Below are 13198 nucleotides of genomic sequence, written 5' to 3'. Positions count from 1 at the left end.
TAATTGAGTTATTATTTAAAAATAATATAAGCCCATCTACATAGCCCAAAAAAGTCCGCTTTTTTATATATCAGTTTTTATAATTGTTATTAGATAATAAAATTTAATATTACTCTTATTCATTAACATTTACCAATATTTTTAAATCAATGTTAACGCAAATCCTTAAATATCTCAAAATAAGAATAAATGAATGTAGTTATCTACATATGAAAGAAATTGTTCAATTATATATTTATTGCAATGTATATAATATATATATATATATATATATATATATATATACTACAATTTTTATTATAAATTAAATCTTAAAATCAATTTGTTGCATTTTTTGCACTTATTGTTAATTTACTGTTATAATTATTGATACATATAAGAGTTTCTCCCTGAGCAAAGTGATTAACTTTACTTTTGGAATTTATTTTTATATTGTAATATTAAAGCACTCAGTTGAAGTTTAATTTTGTATGTCTAAAATATATTTCTTTAATAATTAGTCTTATCATTATTGAAAGATTTATCTTTCAAATATCATCTTGAAAGATTCATCTTTCAAAGATTTATTTTGACAAATTTTTAAAATTGTATGATCATTGAATAAGAAATGATTTAACAATGCAATGTGACGATCAATAAGTAATATATTACAATTTTTAATATAAAAAATATAAATATTGCATATTTAATATGCAATATTAAAAAGTGTTTCAGTAGAAAAAGTATTTAATAGTATTATTTATTTAGATATAAAACATTAAATAGCTTTTTAGTATAACAATATTAAGATATAAAATGTATTTTTATTCAAGTACAATGAGTGATTGGTTAATGAACATAATCTATTCAACAATGTGAACATTGTTGAACAAATTGTTGTTAGACAAATTGTTTGTTAAATGATCTGTATATTCTTTCTCAGATATAAAATATCATAATCTCAAAAAAAAAATCTCATTCTTTTCAGATATAAAATATTATACATTCTAACATTACTTAATAGTCAACACAATATATTATAATATAACTTTATTAATTTTCTATACTTTTTGTTTTGTGAAATTAATTGATTTGGCAAACATGTTGCTCATATCACATAGAAATCATTCTAATGTGATTTACATAGTTTTTTATCATTTTCATTTAAATATATTATTTAAATAAATTAAAAATTATATCTAAATATATATATTTAGTATAAATTTGGTATAAATTAATATGCTTGTAGGCATGACCATAGAGTTTCTTACGCTCACGAGTTTAACAGATGATTATTTGCGTAATTATTTATTTAAAATATCAATAATATGCCAATTATCACAATTATCTTTTTGGATTGTTATGTTTTGTTTTCATTTTAAAAATGTCAATCTTTATTCATATAAATTCAGAAAATCAAAAAGTCAAATTACATGTTACACAGATTCAGGAATAATTTTGTTTGAATATGATTTATAAGATTCTATAAACTATTTATAATAGTCGTTAAATTATGATATATCAACTCAATAGATTGCAATATTATACAGGATTATTTTCTACTATGACTTTTACAAATAAAAAACTTTCTTATATGTCGCATAAGTATAATAAAATTAAATAAAGGTTATGCAGAAACAAATTAAAATAGTGTTAGCCACTATTGTGAAATATATCAGTCATGCCTATTTTGTCCCACATAGAAATGTTTTTTTATAAATTACATTTACGTTTTTACATCTTGTAGCTTTTTGTTAATTTCACTAACATCGTCATCTTTTTGTTCCTCTTCTTCCTCATCAGATTCTGTATCGGTTGGTGGAAAATCAGGTAGTGCTTCTAATAAAATGATATATTAAGATATGCTTTTATTTTTATATGAGGAAAAATGTTATCGTAAAAAATTTGTACCTTGTCTATCTAATCTCTCTTGTCTAGCGTTTGCAATGAAATCATCTTGAACAGCTATAATTTCTTTAGCATCCTTACAGGTAGCATATCTTTCTAACAATTCCTTATTCAATTCAAGAAAAGAATGGCCCCAGGAAAACTTATCTAAATAATAATTAGCTACATCTGGAAATCCTGTTATGATCAATGCTGCGGCTATTGCTTCTACACAACTTAATTTACACGCTTTTCCATAATTAATTGGATTAGCTGCAACGAGGAAAGGTAAAAGGCGAGAATTGGATGCCTTTATTTGATCAATTGGTGTGGTATCTATGCGAGCCCAACTACAATCCACAACGGCACAACCAAAATCCTGTACAATATTGCGATCCATTGGATTGACGCACTGTAATTCAATAATTGTTATAAATATTACGTATAATTAGAACATAAATTGTAAAAAAAAAGAACAATTATTAAAACTTACTTGTGTGCCTGATGGAGTGAGTGCTAAACCTGAAAAACGTGTATTTAACCGTAACGTTTTTATTAACCCATGTCTAGATAATTTTCTACCGGTACATTTCTTCGGATCGCATTGTTCTAAATCCCACATAGCAACGGGAAAGGGTATTGGCCATTCTTCTTCCGATTCTATAAAGATGATAAGAAGATGAAGAGTTTAGAGATTTTATTCAAGTCATTTATTCTAACCTGATTCTTCCTTGTCAGATTTATCTCTTTCTTGACGATATTTTTCTTCCTTTCCTAATACACGACGATGTCTTCTGTCCATCATTTTATTTTTATTCTTTTTACGGGCTGACATTTTTTTAGAAATTTTCAGTTAAAGATAAATAAATAAATTTAAAATTTTGAAAATGTTGGACACACCGTTTACCTCGTACTTTTAAAACACACTGATGTAAATTTACAGTAGAGGTTAAGTTTTATGTAAGGATTTCTGCGCATTCTCTAACCTTGCTATTATATATATATATATATATATATATATATATATATATATGTCTCCTCTACGAATTGTTTATATATACGAAGATTTATATATATGTTATGCACACGTGATTATATATATAGGAATGATATTCGTTTAAAACTGCTTTTTTGAAAAATAATGCAACGTTAAGAGAAAATTCATTATTATTTTGAAAAATAGAAAAGATGAGAGAAGAAATGTCAGGTATGATTATTGATTATTTATAAAAATATGTAGTTTTAAAATTATTTTACAAATTGTAAATTGAAATGTTTAAGTTTTATAATTAGATTGCAATTAAATTGCTTTTCTTTTTCTAAAGATTTTTTGATTTAAGATATTTTATGAATTATGTTATAATAAGATTGAAACAATAATATGTATTATTTTTTATGTTTTTTATAGATTATTATTATTATTATTATCATCACATTTAACGATCAAATATATATTTAAGATAATAGTTAAAATGTTTTCCTATTAATAAACAATTTTTTTATTTATATCTATTCATTTGAGGTAAATATTATTTGAAAAATAATTTGGACAATAATCGTTTAAATAAGTATGTCTTTTAACGATTATACAAATTTATTTTTTATTTTATATTATATTAAAAACGTAATACGATATTCACAAAACAATATTGATAATAATAATTGTTTTATAAAATAAACAAAAAAGAAATATTTTATTATTAGCAGTATGGCATATTTTTTGTTCAAGCAGCTACACATTCTACGGGAACCATGAGCATTTCAGAACCGGTAGGAGTGCGTTGACTAAAATCAGGATTAGCTCCCTTTTCAACTCTTTTCATCAATGCTAAACTTTGTTCGTTCTTTGGTAAACAATGAAGATAATATTTCTTTTGCCTTGTTCCATTAGGTTTACATCCGCTAGCACACATCGGTACAGGTCTCATAGTGAAGCAGATCTTATTCTCCTTGGTTACAGCTCTAATTCGATGACTGTGGCAATTGTTCATATTATCTTTTTTGTGATAACCCCATTGTTTCCAATTCGTAGTTGGTCGTCCAGCTTCCTCGTCGCTTATCACATCACTGAAGCGTGTAACCTCTGATACGCACTTAGAGAACATAGCCTTTTTCGCATGTTTCAAAGCATTTCCTTCGCATCGTTCCTTCAAGATATATGTGGATGCAAATTCTTCTGGCTTCTGTAGTATGCAGTTCTTTGGAGTGATAAAGTCATTTTCTGGTCTACCATCATAATCACCGCAGAGACCACGAATAGATTTTCTATATGTGTCAGGAACCTACAATGAAAGAATAATAAAATTTATTATGAATTATAATCTTAAAGATAACGTATTATTTCTGCAGCTATTACATACCTCAATTTGTACGCGGTCGCCATCGTAGACCAGATCAAGATCATATTCTGTTGATGACAATTTGACGGCAGGCCCAGGAAGTTTATATATTTCATAGACAACTTCATCGTTCTTGACTTGTTGGTAGCTTTGTTTCTGCGAGCATTTCACTTTTTGTCCGTTAACCATAACTTCATGTTCCATACCAGTTGGTCGAAGTACAACTTCGTCATTACCCATTTGAATTCTAACTTCTTTTTTGTTATTTTCCATTTCTTGGGCAACAATGCTTAATTTCATATGTTCAGGAACATACCATAATTCATTATACTTGTTTGGATTATGTTTTGGGTAGGTGGTTAATAAAACGTGTGGACATTTACCAAGGCGCAAGGGATAGACTTTACCATCAAAAGTTGTTGCTTCATCATTTTCAATGGTACACGACTCTGAAAAAACAGTTGATTTTAATGAAAGGATTGTATATTTAATTATCTATAAAATGTGAAATTAAAAATGTTTACATATTTTAGACTAGTCAAATTATTTACCTGTAAGTTCAGTGGTGTCTTTTTCGTCTGTTTCAGTATCAATATCATTCCATATTTGACACATTTCAAAATTAGTGAAAGTAAAAGTGTTTCCAGGTATAGATATTTTACCATCTGCGCTTTTCATGTCAGGTGATAATTTAATTTGAATCATTACTTCGTTGTTTTCCTTGTTGTTTGATTTTCTCGTAAGTTGCATGTTCGATATTTTTAAAAGTTTGTTTGAATTCTGGACAGCATTTAACATAGCATCATTATCTTGTTCAGAATCAAAGTTGATTGTCATTTCCATTCCGTTTACTTTTCTAGCCATATTTATAGCTCCCTGGCAATCTCTAATTCTATTTTTGTGACTTTCCTTGCATTTCTTAGCCATTGACGATTCTCGGACATACGTTTTATAATCCTCAGTCTGTTTCATCTTTCCTTCAATGGCAATATGTTTGCCTTCAGAACACGTTGTTCCAGCTTTAATATTAAGGCTGAATTTCACCATTGGATCATCATTAAGTATTTTCTGGTAATCAAAAGGTACTACTGCCGATTTTTTCATTTGAGCATTAGTGCAAATTTCGAAAGTTTCACCATGTTGAGGTATGTTCACGTGCATGTACGAAAGACTTCGGTATTTATTTTCAACATCGCTAGTAGCCATACACCAGGTCAAAACGTGACCACCACCCCATTTTCCGGGTATTTCCACACCAACGTCAACAACAAACGCATTTCCAGAATTCATACCTTTAGAAGCTTCTAGCATGTAAGTTTTTCTTCTAGTCGGGCTATCAGGTGTGTATTGGTCTGTTAAAACTACTTTCTTGCCGGATTCCCAAGTTCCCTCATCAGAATTATCATTTTCTGGTCTAATTTGCATATAATCCCAAACGACAAAAAGTTTAATAGCTTCGTTTTCTTGTAGATTAGATTTGACATAAATGTCAATTTTTTTGTATCTACCGTCACTTGAATACTCAGTTGCCATATCATCCCACTTATCGTAACTTTCTACGAATTTTTGAAATCTTGTTACAAGATTTTCACCTTCAGCCTCTATGGCAATAACGCTGTTAAGATCTTCTGGAATTCTAATATGTGTTGGTTTTTTCGATTCTACTCTATGAGTGTTCTTGGTTAAGAGCAATGGACGTAACGACAGGAGATCATATTGCGAGGTATAAGGAATCTCACTATAGTGTACCAGTTTGGTCCTCTTATTGACATCTTCTTTTGATGGTCGAATTGTTAAATCGATTCTATGTTTTTCAGAATTGAAATTGTAATTTAGTCTAAATGGTAGGAAAATTTGTAAATTGGTATCAATGCCTGATACGTATGCTTCATGATCAAATGGTGTTATGAATCCAGTTCTTCCTTGATCTCTTGTACACATAAGTAGACGAAGCTCGAATCCAGATTTCATATCTGGTTTAGCTGCACCACTAATTTTGTAAAATACAGGTCTATGTAAGGCGTAAACAAAAGGTAAACCAGTCTCAGTAGGAAAACTCATAATCATGTCGTGGTTTAACCATTTATTTTTGTTAACACGACCACTGTGCTTCGAAGACATTAGATCTGGAATAAGAAAGAATATATTTTTGTGAGAATTATGTGTGATAATTGATATATTATTTAAAATAAAATGAAAATAACTTACAACGTAAAACTCTTTCAATGGTATGATTATCAAAAGCTAAGTAACTATCAAGATACGGCGTCCTATAGAAGAATGTTCCTTCCACTTGTTCAACATCATTCGATTGGATGTTAAGCATTTTAGCGATTTTCTCCGTGGGTGACTCACCAACGTTTTCTTTTTCAGATTTATGCCAATACATTTCTAATAGACTCTTTACACTCGACAAACTCAGACCTAATTCATATGGATAATCAAGGAAATCATTGTAAGAAGGTTTCATAGCAAAGAACATAGACATTGGCAATATGCTATCTTCACTTCCGATAAAATTAATTAACATTCTGTAACTCAACTGATCATTCATTCTAACTTCCTCAAAATAATTTTGTGAATCATAATATTCAATATCTACTGGATTCAATAGATGAAGTACTTTGCGAGCATTGCTTGCTAATCCTTGCCACTCAGGATACGGTAACTTAGCTGCATTTTCAATCATTGATTTAACTGCAGAAATGACATGTCTATTATAGTCATAATTGGTGAATTGTGCCATACGCGTGAGCATATCTAACGGTGGACTCGTTTTCATTAGTAAATAGACAGCAGCGCAACGAATATAATGAACGTCCCAGGTATTGAGATAGATCTTGTATAAGACAGAACGTGCAAGGCTAGGTTTAACATCAGCTAATCTTCTTAAAGACATAACCATCAGGAAACGTTGGTAATTTGACACTTGTTCCTTGCCCTCGAGGTAAGGCTCAAAAACGCTCAATATCTTCGGATGTGCTGTTATACCTAAAGCAATAATATACACTTGAATTCTTGGACTATCTCCATCCTTGATAGCTTTCCTCAATTGTTCCGCAAGGAATGGAATGTATTTTCTTAAAACTGCGTCATTTTGTTTAGATGATAGACGGCCGAAAACATTAACTGGATAAAAATTGAACATGCTGTTATTAGAAACTTGAGTGAGATATACTAATTCAGCGAAGGATAAAACCATCGACGAATTGAGATACATTTGTTTTTGTATCTCTGGATTATTTGCCATTTCCTGTATAAATAAAAGAAAGTATGTTACTGATATTTTTTATTTGGATTAGATTTTATTTTAATTTGGCTATAAAAAAACAACATAATGACGGGGATGATACTTACAAATAAAGTATCGACATATTCGGCTGTAGGTGTTCGTGCAGTCTTATAAAGGGCTGATACAATTTCGGCAGCTTCTGATTCTTTGATCTGTTTTTCTTCGATCCAACGTTTGATAGTCATCAAAGCAGGTCCAGTTCCTGCACTAGCAACTGCATCATGAAATAGAGCTTTAATGTCCTCATTTTTAATTTGAGTCCGTTCGTCAGAACTATTTTCATTCATAATGGAATGCAAGTTTCTTTCGACATTGTTGATTTGCTCTAAACTCATGCTACTGATCAATCTACAAATAATCGTGAATTTTTCTAAGGTCTCTTCTTCAGACATGGTGTTCGGATTTTCTATTTCGTTTACAATTTCTTCGGCAAGTGTCGATACCATTTTAGTAGAGTCTACCTTATCAGATAATAGGACTGCCTTGCCCTTGTTACCAATGAACAATGGTAAGAATGGATTTCTAGGTGCATCTTGTAACGTTGGTTTTTTCTGCCAATATCTTTTGTCCTCGTCATTAATAACATTGGTTTTGTGACCAAGAGTGTGACCATACAGTTCCTTCATAAGTCGTAGTTCTTCGTTACTTTCAGAATTAGAGTTCATTTCGTTCGACATCGAATTATAACTTTCGCCAGGTTGTCCAAGTCGTTGACGTTCAGTTTCCGAAAATGGATCGTTGTAAGTGTAAATTAAATTTCCAGTTGATATAGGACGAATCGGTTCTGGTATTTGGTCTGTTGCTTTCTGGACACTAACAAGAGTCACATTCATTTTACTCATTACAATGCTTTCTTGTTCATCTGCTAGTCTCGGCTTCATGATTACTTTAGTTGTTGTTACAGCCGATTGTACAATAAAGTCCTTAAGAGTTCCAGATAAAACCATATAAGACGTTGAGGTTTTCTGTAAATCGAATGAACATATTGTGTGAAAAATTAATGTCTTTTTAAAATTATACAGGCTTAGTGTATAGTGTAAATCGGATATATTTTACAATTGCACCTCACGGCATCCCAACGGAGACATAGCCGTTTGGGTAACGTGATGTTCAATTGTTCTACGTAAAATTACTTAAGTTTTTATTGTCAAATAAATTGATATATTAACTTACTTTCATAATTCGATCATTGTTTCTAATATCGGATTCCCAGTTTAAATTTCCATTTAATCCAAAATAATAGTCTATGCGTTGATCGCATTTCTCGTAGTTCTTAGTTTTCGTGATGTAGAAGAGTTCTCCTTTACCCCGTACTTTTGGATTTGGTAATAATTCTGGATGATTATGAATGGTTTGTTCAGCTAACGGTACGATATCGTAGAGAACTTCACATCTTCCACTAATACTATCTTCCATAGAATGGAAAGTGGCAAAAGGATTTTCATTTTCTGGTATTTGAAGACCCTTAGTTCTTTTCACGTTTTCTCCTTGAGTATCAGTTTGTAATTGGCTGACGATACTCTTGATGATGTTTATTTCCCAAACTGGTAAATTCATGCTAACGATCAATTCTCTGAAGATGTTATGTTTTTGTTTAACAATAAACGGCTCATTAGTTAATGGTAGATCTTCGTATTCTAACATCTGATCAGAGATATAAGATTCCGAACCGTCTGGTAGTTTCTTGTGTATTTTAGCATACTGAGGATTCATTAATTTTAATCTAAAGGTGTCAGTAGAAACATATTGAACCCTTAGTATCGCTTTCATTAAAATACCAACATATTGGTCATCTAAGGTTTCCAGTCCAGTTAGTGTACGACTACGTACGAGATATTGATATTCTTTTCCAACTGTCCAGCCATGGTTGTCATCGTCGGCACTACTTGCAGCAGCAATTCCAGCTGTAAGAAAGGAAAAAAGATATATCAAATATCTTAAGAATTTAATTTTTTATTACCAGTGATTCATATACACGAATCGTCCATGCAAAAAGCTTGTATAAACGACTGACTCATATAGAAATCTTATATTAACAATAAGTATAGATGGTAAGTATACATTTTATAAAATATATGTGAAATATATTCATTATGTATATTATATTATTATATTATAGCAGGTTAAATTGTATTATGTTATTATGCGAGAGTATATTATGTATAACTAAGCTCATTTACTAGTTCAACAGGCTGTAAATAAATAAATAAATTAAAAATCTACATATGAAATAAATGAGAAAATATTTATTTAAAATAATTTATATCAATGTACCTTATTGCCAGGTAAGTTGATATTTGATATTATATTTCAATTATGTTGATTATAATATAATTATAATTTAAAAAAACGATTGAATAATAGTCGCTATTATCAATGCATACAGTTGTACGTTCTATTGTTGTAATTAAACAAAAAATTGAGTACTGATCAAGTTACGTATAAACAATGTACAAATAATTACACTTTATAAACTTATTCTTATGATTAGTCCATGAATTTGTTCCGACTTCCTTTTAAGGTATGGTACGTTAAAACGCAAGAAAAATAAATGTGGAAATCTTACCTAATAGCAGTAGAATAAAAGGAGACCTCATATTGGCAATGATTTCAGTAGATCAACCAACAGGGAATGAAACTATGACATTTAAAGACGTATTTATATTGTCTGATCATTTGCAGTTTTAACATGATCTCTGACCTCATCTCTGGCTGCTAATCATTGATTTCTTGAAATAATTCTCAACGCGTGTAAATTATATTTTTTTCTGACGCATTTAGCTATGCAATTTTGACCTTTGAAATAACTGCAACTTAAACAGCTTTAAATATATAATATACTTATTTCTAAATCGTCTGTATCTCATTTCAAGGTGACACGTTAATGACACTAATGATATTACATTAGTACATTTTATCAATGAAAAATTCTTATTCATCAGTTCGTTGATCGAAATTTTTTTAATGCATTGCCTTATCAGTGACCTCTTGTTATTTTCTTGAGAACGGTGACTCTATCTATAAATGTTGCATCTACAAATTATTTTTCATTCATTTAATGTTTAATTAATTTATTTATTTTATTCTTTTTAAGAAAGGGCTATTTAATCGAATATCTGACATATTACTAATCAATTTTCATGTAATATGGATTAATATGGCTATAATTATTTCCAATTTTCATTGTTTTTCATAGATCTCTTTATTATGTAAAATACAATATAATAAATAGAATAAAAAATATGAAAGAATTTATTAATTAATATAACAAAGATTTTTAATTATTATAAAAATTGTATTTTTTACAAAAGTAAGAATATCATCTTTAATTAAAAAATATCATTTTTACTCAAGATTAATACAGAAGTATAATATTTTATATTTTTTTTTGATTATACCCATTATGATTTTTTAAAAGAAAAAAAGAACAATTGCTGTTTTCATGAAAAAATATTATAAATTTGTTCAAACGAAGAATTAAACAAAATCGATAATTTGTAAATCTATATATATATAAAAATCTCGTGTCACAGTTTTCGTTCCCATACTCCTCCGAAACGGCTTAACCGATTTTGATGAAATTTTTTGTGCTTATCCGGTATCTATGAGAATCGGCCAACATCTATTTTTCATCCCCCTAAATGTTAGGGGTAGTCCACCCCTAAACTTTTTTTTTCATTTTTTAGACAAAATTTTTAATTTCTATTTTTTTATGATACAACATACAAAAATACATACAATCCTTAATTTTCACCCTTCTACGATCAACCCTTATTTTTTAATAGCCATTTTAGTAATTTAATCATTTTTCCTCTCCGGTCGATAACTGATCAATCGTCATTTATTTAGTTATTATTATCCCCGCCAGATGTTTATAGGTGTCACTTCTGACCCAGTAAACAGCACGGAGTAGAACGAAGCCGGTTTCCTTTTTTTTACTCCCTACACAGTTGTCGGCCATCATTATTGTTTATGCATCAAGTGTAGTAGTAACGTTGACAATTATTATTTTGCTATCTCAGTGTAACTCTTATATTAACTTTTAATCATTCCTATTTTATCAATAATAATTAAATTATCAATTTTGAGTGTATTTTGCACGATTAGTTAATCAAGTGATTTTATAACCTCAAAAGTACTCAACACGTGACACGAGCTTCCAATAACAACGGATTTTGTGTTGTAAGTATACTTTTTTTTATTTATGTTGTTGATCTTATAAAAATGTAATTTTAATTTAATTTTATTAAATTATCAATTTTGAGTGTATTTTGCACGATTAGTTAATCAAGTGATTACGTGACACGAGCTTCCAATAACAACGGATTTTGTGTTGTAAGTATACTTTTTTTTATTTATGTTGTTGATCTTATAAAAATGTAATTTTAATTTAATTTTATTAAAAAAATGTAATTGAACAATTAAGATTTTCATAGTTTCCAAAAAATCAATCATTATGAATCTTTATTTTGAAATGTCAATGGAAATATTGGTTGTATGAAAAAATTATAAGAGACAATGTTTTCATAAAATTTAATTTTTTACTTTTGTTTGAAAAATTTTTCCATAAAACTTATATTTTTGTTATAATTTCATAAATTAAAACTAATCATTTCAAAACTGCGGCAAAAATCCTGGCCCTAATTATACTTTTAACATTTTTCATCATTAAATAATTTCATTAATTCTATTTATGTATGTTTTGCTCGAAGGATTACTATGCGTATCGGTTGATGATTAGACGCGGTCAGGACAAAATCATTCTACGATTTCGTGAACTTTGCCAACAATTCATAGTAGACATGTACGTGAAGATAGGGAGCGAATGACTATGATACTTACGATTTAATCAACAGAAACTGCGTGCGGAAGAATACAATCACTTGCGTGGGACTATTGTAAACAACGCCGAAACCGCAGAAATTGGTAATTCAGTCATTCTACCATAATCGTACATAGGCAGTCCACGTTACATGCAAGAATATAAAAAGGAAGCTATGACTTTCGTGCTAAAATACGAACGGAAAAACATCGTACAATCCATAAAACTTACAGATTTATAATGTTTCTTTTAGTGTTATTATGATTAGTGATTATCATATTATTGCGATATGTAAATATATAATAGATTAATTGATGTTATTAAATACAATGAATTAAAGAAATGGATGTTTGGTGTTTTGAAATTATGCTAGGTGCTAAGTTGGAAAAAAACGAATGTAATAAAACAAATTTCAATAAGATAAGATAAGCAGTTTCAGAATTATTAATAGACAAATAAATTGTGACACTGATTTTTATATATAGACTTTTATTTAGTAATTAATATATAGAATAAAAAATTATATAATGAATTTTATTAATTAATAAATTATCTTTTTTTTATCAGTTTTACGTTCTTTCATTTAACGATTTTTAAATCGATCTGATTTTGAAAAAGTTTTCACCTCAAAAAAAGCCACAGCAACGCGTGGCCGGGGCACCCTAGTAATTTATAAAGTTCTATACAAGGTTGTATTCACATGATTGTGTAAACTGGGCGGTAGCACAGGGTTAGTGCCATCAAGGATCCTAAGATTATTATGAAAATATAATATATTATATCTTTTTTTTCAAGATAATTCAACTTATTAATAATTAATGCAATAACGATAGATCATTTTATAATGTATCGGTATATTAGATTTTTATAGAAATCAAC

The 13198-nt window shown here is 29.2% G+C and overlaps 2 protein-coding genes and 1 long non-coding RNA gene across 4 annotated transcripts; 1 reads left to right on the top strand and 2 right to left on the bottom strand.

Moving 5' to 3' along the window:
* Nucleotides 1–1014: 1014 nt before the first annotated feature.
* Nucleotides 1015–2833, bottom strand: LOC107074022 (18S rRNA aminocarboxypropyltransferase). 2 transcript variants are annotated; one of them, XM_015335037.2, is made up of 4 exons: nt 2587–2833; nt 2360–2526; nt 1891–2278; nt 1015–1815 (listed from the first exon to the last, which is right to left on the bottom strand). In XM_015335037.2, exons 1-4 carry the CDS (start codon nt 2699–2701, stop codon nt 1706–1708), a joined length of 780 nt encoding a protein of 259 aa, XP_015190523.1. In that variant the 5' UTR covers nt 2702–2833; the 3' UTR covers nt 1015–1705. The 2 variants fall into 2 exon arrangements, with proteins under 2 accessions (XP_015190523.1, XP_015190522.1); XM_015335036.2 differs by having other exon boundaries at nt 1015–1818; nt 2587–2828.
* Nucleotides 2834–3439: 606 nt separating this feature from the next.
* Nucleotides 3440–10218, bottom strand: Vgn (vitellogenin). Its single transcript, XM_015334853.2, has 7 exons — nt 10064–10218; nt 8671–9401; nt 7563–8462; nt 6414–7458; nt 4757–6331; nt 4227–4654; nt 3440–4148 (listed from the first exon to the last, which is right to left on the bottom strand). The coding sequence occupies exons 1-7, from the start codon at nt 10092–10094 to the stop codon at nt 3591–3593; spliced, it is 5268 nt and encodes a 1755-aa protein (XP_015190339.2). The 5' UTR covers nt 10095–10218; the 3' UTR covers nt 3440–3590.
* Nucleotides 10219–11433: 1215 nt separating this feature from the next.
* Nucleotides 11434–12882, top strand: LOC149032974 (uncharacterized). Its single transcript, XR_016176180.1, has 2 exons — nt 11434–11679; nt 12210–12882. It is a non-coding gene; the product is annotated as an uncharacterized LOC149032974 (long non-coding RNA).
* Nucleotides 12883–13198: the final 316 nt, after the last annotated feature.

Source organism: Polistes dominula, unplaced genomic scaffold (genome assembly GCF_049000335.1).
Source record: "Polistes dominula isolate Pdom_NZ unplaced genomic scaffold, Pdom_raw_medaka contig_31, whole genome shotgun sequence".
Lineage (NCBI taxonomy): Eukaryota > Metazoa > Arthropoda > Insecta > Hymenoptera > Vespidae > Polistes > Polistes dominula.
This window is presented reverse-complemented; position numbering and strand designations above follow the sequence as displayed.